This window comes from Trachurus japonicus, chromosome 7, assembly GCF_045865225.1.
Source record: "Trachurus japonicus isolate A0001 chromosome 7, Traja_1.0".
In the NCBI taxonomy this organism is placed as follows: domain Eukaryota; kingdom Metazoa; phylum Chordata; class Actinopteri; order Carangiformes; family Carangidae; genus Trachurus; species Trachurus japonicus.
This window is the reverse complement of record NC_140913.1, coordinates 12220908-12237389: the sequence shown is the minus strand read 5'-3', so window position 1 is coordinate 12237389 and position 16482 is coordinate 12220908. Positions and strand designations below refer to the sequence as shown.

The following is a 16482-nucleotide window of genomic DNA, read 5'->3' as shown; positions in this document are numbered from 1 at the left end:
TTTGCTGTGGTTTCTTTCTTTTTTTTCTTCTTTCTTTTTTTTTATGTGTGCTTGTTACACCGATCACATTCGCCCAGGCAATTTGCCTGCTTGTCTGAGTCTGAGAAGGGAGGTTTATCTGCACTAACACCCCATCGAGGCTGCGCTCCGTATCCAAATCGGCCCCTGTTAGTATTCAAATCAAGAGCCCCCACCTCCGCTTCCTATTCTACCTAGCTCTCGTGCCTGCAACTGCCGCCCCCGCCCCTCTTTGCCTGTCAACACTCCAGCTTCGCTCAGAGGAAAGGACGGCTGGGCAGAGAGAGAGAGAGAGAGAGAGAGAGAGAAAAAAGCCCTGGCCATTATTTAATGAGATCAAGAAGTGTGAGGAGGCTGCTGTTTACTGTCACAAAGCAAACAGGGGCCCCTCTGTGCAGCCGGAGTGGATCACCGGGGCCTCTCCCTCATCTTCCTCCTCCTCTTGAGTAGCTGTGACTGCCGCCTCCACCTTAACAACCACCAATTCACAGAGAGTGTAAGCGCACTGACAAGGTGCTTCTTCTTGTCAGGACATATAACTGCACCTCCTCCCACTCCCCAACAGCAGGTGGATCAAAAACACTGTGACTGTGAAGGTTATATCTAGGTTAGTAGCTATATGCCACATGACAGGAGGAGCCCCAACTGTTTCATACAGTGTAGATTGCGTAGTTGATGTAACTTGTGTGTAATTGCTGTCGCTGTGACCTTTTACCTGCTCGGCGAGAGACAACAAGGTCGTTAGTGCAGCGCCGGTTCCCACAGGTCATCAGCGTCTCATTGTTCATATGATTAGACACAAATTAGAGGCCAAGTGTCACAGTCGCTCTCTGCCCACGTCGGCCGCCATCAGGCCGCGCGTCGGGTGGCTCACAATGACTTCTGATTTCAGCGAGTTACTTTCCATCCGTCTCCTTCAGCTCAAAACTGTAATTTTAGCACTTTATTTTGAAGCTGCTTTTGAGGGTGTCTTTGTCATTAATTAGGTCTGGAGTCAGTTTCAAAGTTCCCTCTGCAGTACAGCACAAATATGAAATGTTGGGGGGAAAAAAAGTGTTCGTTAACGAGTCGAACGCACCAAACCTCAAAAGGACTTGACAGGAGAGAGTTGGGAAAGAAAAGGGGGGGGGGGGGGGATGCGCCATGAAGATGAGGGAAGCGAGGTGAGGGCATATCCTTTGATCAAGAGCTCTCCTTGTAGCACTCCTGTCTCCTTACACATCCATAATATATTTCTGCACACATTCCAGTTTCTTATTAACAAGGAAGGCAGTGCCATTGCATCCTGAAGGCAGGTATCAACAACAAGAAAAAAAATAAAATAAAAAAACACAGCAACAACAAAAAAATAAATCTGAAGCAATCTCTGTTTCCTCCATAACTGGAAGATCTGAGAGAAAAAACGAACCAAAATGCACAGCAAAGATTTTGAAATTCAATATATGCACTCCCCTTTAAATTAAATTCATTGATGTTGGTTTGTAACAAAAGAGGGAATAATATCAAACATGGGTAAATATCTCTTCTAACAGTGGCAGCTTAGGAAATGAGAGAGGCCGCTGACACGCGGCTTCTCTCTCATGGGAAACCATGTTTGTCCATGGCAGTCATAAATATGTATCATGCTGCAGGATGGTAGCGATTGTAATCTGATGGCCGCCTTTTGTCGGGCATATGAAACCCCGAAAAGAAGCCCCCCAACACACACACACACACACACCCATCAGTGGCGAACACAGGCGAAATTAAAAGTTGCATCCTCTCCTATCATTGGAATGAGTCACTCAGCGACAAGTGGCACGATGTTTAATTAGGGTGGAAACAAAGACCTCGGGGGGAAAATACCTCTCTTCCCTTCTCCCCTCCTCTCTCTCGGTCTCATTTGTAGAAAAGTAAATATTCAGACGGTTGCTTTTCAGCCGTGGCGATTAAAGCATGCTCGAGCATAGCAAAAGAGAATGTGTTATGAATGTAAAGCCCCTAATTCAATTCGCTCGGCGCCACAAAATGAAACACAACTTGTTTGTACGAGGAGACAGCTGTGACAGTGCGTCCTTACCCAGGGGTGTCAAGTAGTTCTTCAAACCCCACAATAACTGTGCTGGGCTTCCAAAAGTGCACTGGCAGCCTCTCAAATAACACGGCCTGTCATACATGATGCACTCCAGCATGAAGCAGCAGTGAGTGTCATAGAGTACAGCTGGTTGACAGGTGCACTCCCCAGTGTAAAAAAAAAGTCATCTGTTTCTTGACTAATAGATGTTTGTTTCTCTTTGTGTCCCCTGTCCCCGCAGCTCTGAAGGACCCTTGCACCGAGGTGACCTGCAGCTACGGCAGTACCTGTGTCCAGTCATCAGACGGCTTGTCGGCTAAATGCATGTGCCCCCTGGGCTGCGAGGGCAAGCCCGAGGAGACGGTGTGTGGCAGCGACGGAAAGGACTACCGCAACGATTGTGAGCTCCATCAGCATGCCTGCAAGAGCCAGAAGAACATACGCGTGCAATACCAAGGCCACTGTGGTGAGATACCTCTCGGTTATGTTATTTATCATTGATCAGTTCATTTAGCAGCATTATTGAAAAGCGGCCATCATTAGTCCACAGTATCGTCTTTCAGTTTGTCTGATATTAAATTTGCAGTGAAAAGCAGATAGGCTTCACATTTGATAGCAGCAATTTTTTTTGTCATTTCGCCTGATAATTGACGATGGAAAATCTTCAAGCTTCTCTTTGTCCTTCACTTTTTCACTCTATTTACTACCTCTTGCTTTTATTTTCTACCTGTCTCTAACTTGGGCCTTGCCTCTGCGTGTTTTCAGTTTTCTCCCAGCTTGCTTTGCACAGGTACTCAGTCCTGTGTGAATCATTGTTTTCATTAAGTCGTTCTAGGTTTTGTTGGACCAAGCTTTTGTGGCTCATCCTCATTATCATTAGGCGATGGTTGCTAACTCCCAAGGCTCTCAACTTTAAGGTTTTTTTTTTTTTTAAATCTTACAGCGAGCTAAAGGGAGAGAAAAGAACAGCAGACACTAACTCTGTCTCTTAGCAGCCAGAGCCTCCGGGAGACATAGAGGGGTGGTGGGCAATGAGAGATGGATGTGCGGCTCTGCCGGTGGAAGGTTGGTCGTATAAATTCAGCCTGAGTCGGCCAAAGTGACCCGAGTTGCCCCGTCCTCCCTGGGGAGGGCTGAGGCTCAAGGGACCAGTCCGTCCTGATGGGCCTCTAAATCTTCCCGCAGCCATTTCATCTAAAGCCGCGGCTATTTCAAGTCCGTGGCCCTAGCCAGACAAAATGCAGTTGATTTATCCGCGTGGCTAGTTTTGGCAGCAAACAGGCCATTCTTTTTGTAATTACCCTACTTGCTCAGCTAGAGGGAAACGCGGATCCTGTTCTTCTCAGTTAATGGGAGGTAATGGTCTTTCTCACAGATAATGGTCTGGCTGGCAGGTGAGGCACTGCCTTATGCTCAGACACTGCATGCATTACGATAAAACCCCCTGTTTGCTCAGCCGCTGGGCTCCATGAGCCTTTGCATTGTGCTGACAGAGAACAGTGCGAGGCCTGGCCAGACCCCTCGCACACACGCACACACGCACCCTCTTCCCAGCCCTCCACAGTCAAACCGCTCTGTCCCATTTCATGTTCCTGCATTGTTGCTCTTTGTACGTCTGCCAGAGGACTTTGGAGACCATCCCCCCCCACTGTTCGCTCTTTCTCATTTTCTTTCTCCTCCGTTCGACTCCTTTCCCGATGATAGGGTGTTTCATCCTTGGTGCGATTTGAATGACTTGCCGGCAGTTTGGCAGTGATTTAATATGTCACAGTGCTACATAAATCCTTCGTCTTTCCGCATGCTGAAAGCATGGCGTGGAGGATAAAGCCTGGGCTCCGGTTTCAAGGAGCAACACCGCCCGTCCCACACGTCCGCAAACCAATTCCATTATGATCACGAACTGATAGGGCCGACGGCGCCAGACCGACACTCCCCTGGAAGGAGGGAGGTGCCAGGGAGCAAATCAAACCGACAGTCTCTTCATCCATTTCCTTGTCTCCCCTTCATATCCAAGGTCCCACTCTGAGCTGCTCCCAGCTGCTGGGCCACTGATAATATCTTTGGAGCAGCAGTGATGGAGGATCATGTCTTGTCTCCTCCTCTGCCCATTCCTTACTCCTCTCCTCTCCTCTCTCCCCTCCTCTCCTCTCCTCTCCTCTCCTCTCCTCTCCTCTCCTCCTCTCCTCTCCTCCTCTCCTCTCTCTCCTCTCCTCTCCTCTCCTCCTCTCCTCTCCTCCTCTCTCTCTTCTCTTCTCTTCTCTTCTCTTCTCTTCTCTTCTCTTCTCCTCTTTCTAAATTTACTCAACTAATATTGTCAAACAAACAACGGTTAATGAATTCAGTCCATACTGAGATGATGATTTGGCTTGTGAATCATATTACAGGTATATTGTTGTTTACAGCAATTTTCAATCTGGCTCTCCAAAGCTAACAGAAACTTTACTTTAGAAGGAACTGAACAGTTGCCAGTTCTGAGGCAATTAAGCAAGGACGCATCCTGTCCTGTTACATATTTACTGTCTTTTTTCTCCTGCCAACATATTGTTGTTCATCTCTCAGAGCTGGACATGGAGATGTCTTTGATTAAAGCTTTCTTTTTCAATCCTCCGAGGTCTAATTAATGTAAATATTTTCCTACATAAACTGTTACATACTGTGCAGCACATATGTATACTGCAATACATATTCATTAATGCCTGTGTCTCCACAGACCCGTGCAAAGACAGCGAGAACAGCCTGAGCACAATGTGCCGGGTGGAGACTCTCACCCGCAACACTCTCCTCTTTGCCACGCCGGAGGCATGTCCCCCGGGGAACGAGCCCCTGTGTGCCAGCGATGGGGAGACCTACGCCAGTGAGTGCGCCATGTTGGCAAGAGGCATGCAGAAAGGCATCAAGCTCAGGAAGATTCATGCAGGACGATGCAGAAGGATGGGTGAGGAAAAAAGCTTTGTGGTTTTTTAAAAAGTGGCTATATGTTTTGAAGAAGAGAGTGTTTCATGATAGAGAAAACACCATACACAAAGAGATAAGAAGCCTCAAGCACATTCATGTCTCAAGTCAAGGCTTTTTATTTTACGTTGTGTTACAGCACACCCATAGCATATAGGTGCACAGCCCATACTGGTCCCAGATTGAATCTTTCACCCAATTAATCACCCGCTGTTCTACTGCATTAACGTGTAACTGAAGCCCTCATGGTGCAAACCAATGGGTCGACAGATAAAAATCAAGACACAATCATGAAGCATCTGCATCATATTGTCATACATGCAGGCGTCCACATGTTTCACACAGACTCTAGCTCTGTGTAGACTCTGTGTTACTGTTATTGTACTGCACAGCACAGAGATAAATGGCTCTAAGGTCTCGGGATCTGTACTGTATCCATGCTAGCAGTAGCCTCTTCCAGCCTGATAAGAGCCTCCAGGGCTGTTATCTGTGCTATTAGAACACGGGGTTTAAGCCTTAGTCAACAAAGAGCTGTCAGCTTTTACTGTACGTCTGATAGCCATCGGAGGAAATCCAATTTTCTTGCTGTGTTGTCGGCGGGGGCCTGGTGAAGCCACAGCTTTGTTGGTTCGTGGCAGTGATGCGCAGAGACCCCGGCCCGTGCTCCGAGACCTCTGACAAGCGTCACAGACGGGAGTAGATCACCGTCTGGAAGGGGGGCGGCCATTGGTTACGGTCAGCAAGGAGCGTTGACAGACACTGCTGTGACACACCCCGGCTCTGATGCCTTCACTGCCTGACAGGCTGATGGAGGAGTGTGAGCCTTTCAATTTGCACAAATCCCAGTCTTAAGTAGCGCTGCGAGTTTGTGTTGGCATGTCAGTGTGTGTGTGTGTGTGACGACGCGTCGCGTACGTGTGCGAGCAAGTGGATGAAGGTTTTTTTTCCCCTCCTTCCTTCCCCTCCTCTGCTGTGCCTTTTTCAAATGAAAGAATAATTCAATTTGAAACAGAGATCCATGAAATCATATCCCTAAGCAAATTACAAATTGGTAACTAATGAAAATGGCCATTTCGACTTGTAACCATGACATCGCACATCCTTGTAGCCCTCTCACTCAGATACAGCACTGATGTAATTAAGTGTGGCATGACAGGCTTTTAAAGAAAAGAGAAAAAGGAATTGAATTGCTGTACAAATTTGATCCACTGATCAGGAATGAAATAAATTCGAAGCCTAGCGAGCGCCTCCAGAACAGAGGCCTGCTTCAAATTGGATTTTCTCACTTCAATGGTAAATTTGCCATTTCACATTACCAGTATTTCTTTCTCTTTTCTTAATTTACGCAGTAGATTTCTGCTTAGTGAGTCAAAATGTAATGAATATAATAGTTTAGACTTTAACTTGACCCTAAAAGGAAATTCTTCTTTGAGTTGCCCAATTTTATGAAAGTTATTTGGGGAACTTTATTATTAAAGTTAGATGAGGGAGCCTGATCTCCAGTCAGTTGTTTGGGCTTACATCACCAAAGAAAAGAACATGTATTAACAGCAGCCACTGTGTTATTAAGTGTCACTTCACTGAGTTCTCCTATTGTTTGTTTTGCCATGATTATTATTGTTTAAAAAGAAAACTAATAAAAGTTAGAGGAAATATATAAAAAGATCCAGTTCAGAGGATGATGGTAAATTCCTCCCTCAGCCGCAGAAAACACTGGGTACGTTTGAAAGAAACCATGAACAGTCTAATAAAATGAAAGTAAACAAATTAACAGATTCTTTCCACCTAATGTGCTCCGAACAAAAGGAGCGACATCAACAGACACGAACAAACACCGTGTTCTTTTGTATGACCACTTTTGCACGTGTCAGTTTCATTTTTGTTTTCTATAGTCGAGCTCAACCTTCAATTCTTCTTAGAGCGGCTGCTCATCATACCAAAACATATTCATTTCTGATGTGTTGTTAACGGTTTCAGGTATTTCCACAAAGGGCTTTAACCTCTGCTGCTGAAGGAAAAGCTTTTACATGCACTGCCAGTGACATCAGTCCTCTCTAACATGTAATTACTGTTTGGATGAAAACCGATTTATTTCCCAATGGTTGGACCAGCAGTGTCACACGGCAGGAAGGACAATTAGTTCAACACGCTGCTAGCTTGAAATGTTTTTTTTTGGTGGCTGTTTTTTTTTTTTTTTTTTTAAAACGCTTGCTGAGTACCTCTGTTGTCCTTTCTCTGTGTTGATCAGTCAGACTGTTAGAAAATTGGCAGTTGGGAAAACAGCTCGAAAAAAAAAAGCCTTATCAGTGTCTATACAGATTGTTGACATGAAAGAAAAATCTGAATCAATGACAAATGCAGATGCTTCCACACTGACGGGTGTTGTCTGTCTGAACGTGGGATAAGGTTAGGGTTATGGTTAGCTCTGACGAGGTATATAAAGATAATGTACGTGATACATTTTTTTTTACCCATCTCCCATTTCAGAGGATTGTAAGGAGGAGTGTCTCTTCAACGCCGTGTGCCTGGTGGAGCAGCTGAGCGCCCGCTGCTCCTGCGACCCCATCGAATGCGACGGCACCTACAGGCCCGTGTGCGGCAAGGACGGCCACACCTACGACAACGACTGCCTGCGGCGCAAGGCGGAGTGTCTGAGCAAGAGCATCATCCCCATCAAGCACCAAGGGCCCTGTGGTGAGTGGAGCTGGAGGACTGCGGGGTGGGTGGAGGCAAAGAGGGGAAATGGCTGTTTTTTGGGGCTTTTTTTTTAAGAACTAATGTTGTTTCCTCTCAGTCCCTCTCTTTTCCTCTCTCTCTCTCTCTTCTTGTCTTTAATGCAGAGTCGATGTGATTTGCCTTGTGTGCCACATAAGCTAACGATGTGTATGTCTGTACTTTAAGCCTCGCTGCAAAGTGTCTGAAATGGTTCAGAAATGCTCTCTGAGGGGGGAGGGAGGTGGGTGAGGGTGGGTGAGGGAGGGCGGGTTGGCGTAACTCAAACAGACAGGACTTGTGTGCCTTCCTTATGAAAACCGTGCCTACACTTCTCCACCCGTTCACCTCCCATTCATCTCCTCATCCTTGTCACGCTTCATCCTTCCATCTCAAACTCACACACACACACACACACACACACACAATGAAACCCCACCTTCATGTTTCATTCATCCGCTGTCCGTCTCCTACTCCTTCTCTGGTCTTCCACTTCGGTGGCTTCTGTCATTTTTTTCCCCTCCTCTGTCTTTGTCTCTTTGTCATGTGTGTTGCTTTTTCTTGTATAAAAAAAAGCTATTCTTTCTTGTTTCAGTGCGTCAGTCAGTCTGTCTGTCTATCTTTGTCCGTGTGGCCGTCTTCCTGGCTGTCTGGCTGCAGGTCACCCAGTGGCCGACCCCATCAGGCGGACTCTGAGGGGTGAAGCCGCTCCCCTTGCCCCCGTGTGGACCTAACAGGAGGGGTCTTGTACTGCTGCCTTTTTCCCTCTCAGTCCTTGTGTGTCTCTGTGTCATTAATGTCTCTTCCTTCTGTTTAACCTCTTGCCAAGATGAGATCTGTGAGGTTGGAGAAGTCTTCCTCTGCCCCCCCCCCCGCTCCCTGTTCTTTATTTCCTGTCTTACCCCCCCAAAAAAAGAGCATCTCCTGTTCCTAAATGCTTCAGCACCGCTCACCTCTGACTCCTTTCTCTCTGCATGCAGTGTTGCATGCCAGCTCCCAGCCTCACTGCAACCCAAACAGCCCCTCTCTCCATCATCCAGACTATCTCATAAAAGCTTGCATCTGCGTGAAGAATGCACAGAGCTCTTTTTTTTTTTTTTTTAAACATTTGTGACCATAGAAGCTGCACTGGAGTTGAAGTTTGACTGCATTTTGTTAAATCCATTTGAACCCCATGCACCCAGTCATTTTCCAGTCCACCTTTCTAAACTGTAAGTAACTGAAACCTTTAAGACCAGGTGAGAACATGAACTAACTGAGCTGAGAAGGTAAAAATACTTCAGCAAGTTTGATGAATTAAATAAATAGCCAGAGTCTATTTATTATTTTTTCACCAACGGTTTTCTCCATGATTCAGAAAATTGGTTGGATAAATACAACATTCATCTGTCTGAAGGAGCTATTTGTGAGGTTTGCTAATGCTAATGCTACCAAGCCTACTGTATGTTGGCATTAGCAGCTGTTCACTTAACTTTAACTTAAAAAGACCTTTATTGTCCTTATGGAGGGGCGGCAGTGGCTCAGGCAGTAGAGCGGGTCGTCCAATTATCAGAGGGTTGGCAGTTCGAATCCCGCTCTCTCCCAGTCTCACTGCAATCCTCACATTTCCAATCAACACAAGTCATACATTAAACACTCTTACAGGTGAATAGGATTGACAGTCAATGTGTTTAAAAGTCCCGGGGGTCCTGCAGTGTGTGGGTGTGTGTGCATGTGTGGTGGGGTCAGTGCTTATTGTTTACTAGTGCAGTGGAGTGAGGAACAAAGGAGAACTTGTATTTGTTCTTTATGCAACGTGGACTTACCAGTTTTGGGGAAATGTTATAAGTTCAGCGTCAAATTTCATGCATTTCTTCAAAACTCACTAACAGCTGTTTTCATAGGTACAAAGAAACACAACTGTTTACTTTTGTTCTTGACTGTACTGTGTCTTTTACCCGACCAAAGTTCCTGGATGCCACTCTTGGTGGCAGAGAAAACTTACAAACTCTTTAACTGGAGGATCCCAACTCCTAATATTGATAACCCAATCAAAAACCTCCTCTCATTTGATGGCTTGAGTTTCATTTTTGCATTTGTGCAAGTTACTCATCGTGTTTTGTGTTTATTAGCTACTGCTGATATCACATGCAGCTGCAGAGATCCAGCAAAACAACAGTCAGCTCTCTTGACTAAATAATGGGACAATGCTGCAGCATTTAGTTTACAGGCAAAACCATTGTGCCAAAGCCGGGGAGGGAGGAGTCTTTGTGTTGCAAGGCAGACAGTAAGAGGAGGGATATCAGGGTGGTGGACGGACCTGTAGCTAATCCAGTATTCATGAAATAATATAATATAATAATAAAAAATAATAAAAAATAATATTGCTTCTTTTTTTTTTAACTTTAACCACACTCAGCCCTTTTAGTTCCTTAAAGGAGCTATACTGTAGTTAACCTGCAATAGTAACCTTGATTGTTTCCTAAATTTAACCAACAGTTAGTTGCCATGCACTGCTTTGGTAAAAATAAATAATATAATAGGAAAACACTGTCAGCGTGAAGCCTGCTGCCTGACTGTATTGTCAATTGCTGGTTTCTAATAAAAGAAGAATGAGGAGGGATAAGATTTAATAAGAGATTTGTAAGCCTGTAAGCTTAGTGAATTTTATTAACCCGACACCAAACCTTAAGCTGCACACACTTCAATAGATGTAAAATTGTTGGAAAATGATTTCACAAAATGTCCATTATACAATTGATCTTTTGAACTCTCGTACCCAGATTATTTCTTGATACACCCAAATTATAGCCAATCAACCCACATAGAATTTGAAAACACAAGAGACACTGTTTACTTTACTGACTGTTTTGGGACTGATGTTGAAGCTTCGTCTTGGGGTTAATCTCCCCCTGAACTGAAAGCAATTTTTTTTTCTTTCTTTTTTTGGCTGTTTCCCTCTATACAGCCGATAACACAGCATGCATGTCGAAACCTCAGTGAACTGCTCCTGCTGCTTCGTGTCACATTCCCTCAATCAACAAATCCACACAGCAGACATGTTGCACAATTTTTGACTCAGAGTTTCTGTCCACATTTTTCATTATTGTTGTGTCACCGGGCGATAAAACGAGAGAGATCTGTTGGTCCTCCGGGCATGGGGGTGGAGCTGAATACCACAGTTATCTCCCGTTGTCAGCATCAGGAGGCACCGCCACTCATTAGCATTATTCCACCGTCGGAGCTGCGCCTAAATTGAGTAGTGGAAATAGCAGGGCGAGCGCTTATGTGTTTTGCTCTGTTTCATTATTTCTGGCAAATAGCGTCCCAGTCCAACCCCCGCACACACACCCCACCACCACCCACCACCCACCCCACCCCTCCCTCATTTGTTTAGTTATTTTACTTACTGTCTCTTCTCTCTCTCTCTCTCTCCATCCTCCCTCCCTTCCCCTGCGCATCCCAGCCATCAGCGACTGGTCGTATGTTTCTTTAATGCATTTTTATTGACATTTGCATATTTTTCAAAACAGAACGCCACAAACGCCGCCGCCACCCCCCGATTTGGTTTTAATTAAACATCAAAAGAGGCGAGCGTAGGTGCCCACTGAGACTGTTGGTTTAGTCAGACAGATGATATGCATGCAAAGAGTGACTCTCTCTCTCTCCCTCTGTGTGTGTGTCTGTTTACATGTCAGAACTATCTGTCTTTCTTTGTCCCTCATGTTCTTTTGAAGTTTTTTTTCTTTTTTTTTTCTCACTGCCAGTGGAGTGTTAGTAGGACTGAGTCAAAATAAGATAGAGGTCCCTCTCTGTATGGGCAAAGCCTGAAAGACTTAAGAGATAACCCTGACAGACACCCAGGGGATGCATGCAGCATCTGCCTGTTTGCTTGTGTTTGTGTGTGTGTGTGTTTGTGTGTGCGCTGGCATGTGCGTGTCTTCCTGTTCTCTGAAAACACTGACTTGTCAGAGATCAATCAATAACCCCCACTGATCACACCGCAGGAACATACACAACAGACACACACTGTACACAGTGTCAGACACACTATGCCATTGTGCTCTGTTGTCCTTTTGCTCTGACATTGACCGGCACTGTGAAAAAACAACAGCACAATGGCCACCGTGTCATTGCGGTACACACTGTCACACACACACACGACTGGAGCCAGAAAAGTTTGGTATGTCTGAAAAGGAAGACTTTGATATATTAAATTATCATTACTTGATAAATAATGACGATTTCCTCGTTTCATTGGCGGAGTGATGTGTGTGGGGCGAGGTGATCGATCGGCCTGTCACCTGTCAAACAGATAAAATTCCCCAGATCTGACACCGTCGTAAATCTCTTTTCATGTGGGCGCCCCTGTCAGTACTCACCCTCACAAAGAACCGTCATGTGAAGAACCCACATATCTATAATGTCCTGACTGCTGTCCGCCCCGGAAAACAATTTGATTGATATCTAAAGCTCTTCAGTTTGGAGACGCAGACTCCACGTGGCATTTAACTGATTAACTTGCGTCCGGGCGGAGACACAAATCTTGAAGATGTCGTGAGGACACGTGAGTCAGTGAGGGATTTGCTGGAAGTGAATCAAAGAAGAGGGCTGCTGGGAAGGATGGTGAATAGGTCTGCAGCGTCACATCCAGAGATGGAATAAAAGATTCTTGTGACGCTGCGACAAGTTGTTTGTCATCTCCGAACAAACTGATGAGATGACACAGCTGCTCCACTGTTAAAAAATATTATCAGTTTTTCATTTTTTTTTCTCTCCCTGGATTTTCATCATGTTTGTCATCATCATGCTGATTGATTACACTGTAACGTTCATCACCCACTTCACTATAGGGTTTTTACATTGTTGCTGTGTGGAACATAAAAAGAATATTTTCAGGAAGAGATGAAATCCTGTTTTTCCTCTCGTTCCTGTATGTCAGCACAGCAGGGTAGCAGCACACAAACTAAACAATGAAGTGTGCATGCAGAGTGGGCTATTGTAGCAGAAATGTGGTAATTGTTCAGCTATATTTAGAGGAGCCAGCGCTAGAGGCACATGGGCACCTTCATCATTTTAGGCTTTTAGTCTTTGTTTTTCATATAAATGACTGGTCAGTTTTTGTAAGAACTGGCACCAAAAGAAGGAGCCATACTGAGAGTTAGTGCGGCCAATCAATCCGTGTTAACCCATAAAAACACACTACAGACAGCTTAAAGATTCCATATTGTAAAAAGGTAGATATGAGTGTAGTGTGATTGTACAGCGGGCCTACAGTATTAATACCTAATGATGAACTGAGTAAGCCTCTGTTTAGACATATTATTCAGAAACGTATCCTTAAAACCATTTGTCAAGACTTCTGTGACTTTGTGATGTCATAACAAAGCAGTTACCAAGCTCCGCCCACCTGGACTCACCATCCAACACCTGCAGGATTTGGTTTGTCTGTTTTACCTGAAATCTGCTCCGTTTTTATTAAATCACTCAGGAAACAGTCAGCCAATCAGAAGAGGCTCTCGGAGGCTTCCGTCTTATGATTGGCTGACACTGACCTGTTGTTACTAAAGCTCTAGAGAAGCCTAAGAGAAGATATGTAAAACTACAGAAAGGATTTGGGGTTCTTAAAGCCACAGCCATATATCTTCTTATTTTTTATCAACAATTCAGAAAGAACTGCAGACAATTGTAAAATGCGGGATCTTTAAACAGTTTTCACCGTATGCCAAATGATTTGGGATGCCTTTCTCAAGGCCTGTCAGCTTATTTTGAAACCGCCGAAGTGTGACATGTTGATGAACTTGGCAGGAAGTGGGCTACATCTCTACAGCGCTTTCACCAATAATGATCAAAATTTCAGCAGGTTCTCAGATCCTCGTCGTATACCTTCTTGTAATGTACTCTGCTTAATGTGCTTTTGCTCGGATTTACTGCCTGCAGCTTTATGGAAAGATATTTGCAGCTGCTGTGTGAGTATTATTATGTGAAAATTCATTGTTCACTCACTGTTTCGAGTTGTTGTTGAGATGGACAGCAGCGTTCCCAGTAAGCTGGAGCTGCACAAACCTCACCACAAATGTGATTTGGTGGGGGAAAAAAACAACAAAAAAACATGAAAAGTTTTATAATTTCAAAAACCTGAATGAAGGCTTCACACAGACTTCCACTGAGGGGCACAATTTGAATAATTTCAAAAATAATCCCTTTTTTTTTATTATTTGGTTTATTTAATATCAGAGAGCCAGACTCTGTGTCAAATTAATCACATTTACATTGAAAATGCATAATTAAAACTTTCCTTTTTAGTCTTGGCCCAAGTTGTATCACAGCTAACTTCGTGCCCAGAGGTTGTTTTCCACAGCTCCTTTAAGTCAAGCTATTTTAGTGCATATTCAAGTCGTACTTTGAATCAATGGAAGTGACTGCAGGAGTGCGAAGTGCCTTGCCATAACTCCCCGGAGCCTGTTGATGTGCCGGCCTCACGTCTGGTATTAGAAGAGTAGGAAGTAGAGAGGAGTTTCTAAATTGGGAGTTAGGCTCTTCATAAAGTAGAAGTACAAGTAGCAGTGTGACTTCAGAGACCACAGAGGAGGATCATTCTGTAAAAATCACTAAAACACACACAACACACTGGCAGACAAAGTAGGAGTGAATGAAAGAGCAAGTTTTGCGGACACAAATTCTTTATACACAGCTCTTTTGTCATTTACCCAACTGTGTGTTTGTGTGTGCGTGTGCGCGCGCATGACTGCAAGCCCAGAGAAACTCATGTAAGTTGTTGCTTATAATGTGTCGCCTGTCGCCTCTGGAGGTTAACACAGAATCACTCAGCAGCAGACACATTGTCATTGACAAAGAGTTCTGCAAAGCAGGAAAGGAAAATCAGTCACCTTAGGTGTCAAGACTCTGTGCCGAATATTTTATCATTTGCATGTTTATTTGATGAGCATCTCCGCCTGTGCGCTGACACGCAGCTGTGGTGATTGGACTCACAATCAGTTGTGGAGCTCGAGTATGTAAGTCAGGCTGAGATCACCAGAGCTGTTTTTCCTAATCAAGTTAATTAGGGGAAGTGCCGTGGGAGCCAGATTGACAGCAGCCAGGGACCGTCGGTCCACTTACTGTGGCCCGCAGGCTGTCATCGTGCAGAAATTGCAGAGAAATGTGGGTCAACAGGGTGTCAGGAGTGACTGGAGGCTCTGTGAGTGTTATGTGCCGGCGGGCTGTGATCAACCACGCAGTTTTTCCAATTTATACATTTTTCATTTCATTTCCTGTTTCCTCTGAGCCCCTCTTCATGCTGCAGCTCCTGACTTGATTGGAGATGTAATAAACGCTGAGCTTTGTTGCTCTGTTTTCACTGATGTTTCATAGTGTCAAAAAGCTTTAAAAATCATTTTTCTGAGACTTCCCGTGGCGCACGCACACACGCCTCAATGATGAATTCACCCGTTTGCATTAGACAAACAGTGTTAGATGTCATGTCACCTCTGATAGATGCGTGTCACAAGATCAGGGATCCCGGCTTGTCTTTCTTCCCTCCCCACTCTGTTTTTGGTTGTCTCCATTTTGAAGAGTAGCACGTTCTTAGTTGTAAATGCACAAAGAGGCTTCGACTTACCTCCTGCCTGTGATAAGTATTCAGCGGTAGACAGACACAGCCCGCGGGTATGCCTTTTGCTGTATGCTAATATAGCCTTTTCTCTGCACCTCCCTTTCCCTCGACTAATATGATACATAAATGTTTTTAATGTGAGGGAGGCAAAAGGAGTTGGATCAAAGCCCCGCAGGTGAAGAAACACAGAAGGCGGGGCTTGCTGTAGATTGGCTCTGCCCCATTGGAGTCCTGTGTTGTAATGGGTTACAGTTGTAGGTGATTCTTCCTGCCAGTTGGCTACTGCGAGCATCACCTGGATTACACTGATTCACTGCCCTGCATAATACAGGGAGCGATTTGGAATTGCACACGGACCTGAGGGGGAAAAGTCCAATTAGCATATGTATGAGCTGAGCGGAGATGGGAGGAAGCTCTAGCCAAAATAATCTCCCGGCATTCCACCGGCATGTTACAGGGGGTTAACAGTGGTACGCCTCCTTTCTGCAGCAACCAGACAGTCACAGCCGGAGTGCTGCCGGAGCCCGCTGCGCAGCAACTCCGACCTGACGAGGGGTTTTTAAAGCTGCCACTTTATCCGTCAGATAACGGCACTAAGTGGGCACTAATGATACTTCAGACGGACAGGTAAAGCAGGCATCCGAACATCAGAGGAACGTGTCCTCTTGAGTATCGGGCGAGGCCAGGTGGGACCTCTGCCGGGGCGAGTTAGTTGACACAGCACGGCCTCACCTGAAGTAATCCCCTCTGAGTCCCGAAGCGCGGCCGTGCCATTAAAATACCACACTAATTAAAACACAGGAGTTACACAGCGGCTGGCAGAGGAAACCGAGGTGACACCCAGAATGTAAAGTCCTCTCAACCAGTGTGGTGGTACAGAAACAGAGCCCAGTGCACACCAGCAGAGCAGAATCCCTGATAAGAAAGAATTATTCATATATATTTTTTATTTTATTATTTACTCTTACCATTTCCCTTGACTTTCCCTTGCTGTCATACCACAGCAGACCACTGCCTGCACCTGCTCAGCCACTAAAACAACTCCTTGGCTTGGCTCACGTTTGGCAGCGCGGACGTCATTTCCAATTCGACAGACGAGCTAATGTTCATGTGTAAATAGCTTTAAAACCCTGAAACTTTGGCTTATTCTGGA

The 16482-nt window shown here is 45.1% G+C and overlaps 1 protein-coding gene across 3 annotated transcripts in view; it reads left to right on the top strand.

The window, feature by feature from the left end:
* agrn (agrin) overlaps window positions 1-16482 on the top strand; it is a 253022-nt gene that overhangs the window by 165154 nt on the left and 71386 nt on the right. For all 3 annotated transcript variants that reach the window (XM_085781255.1, XM_085781254.1, XM_085781257.1), the window contains 3 exons: window positions 2313-2537; window positions 4782-5006; window positions 7511-7717. In XM_085781255.1, the coding sequence (XP_085637381.1) occupies window positions 2313-2537; window positions 4782-5006; window positions 7511-7717 (657 nt within the window). The remainder of the gene's footprint in view (window positions 1-2312; window positions 2538-4781; window positions 5007-7510; window positions 7718-16482) is intronic.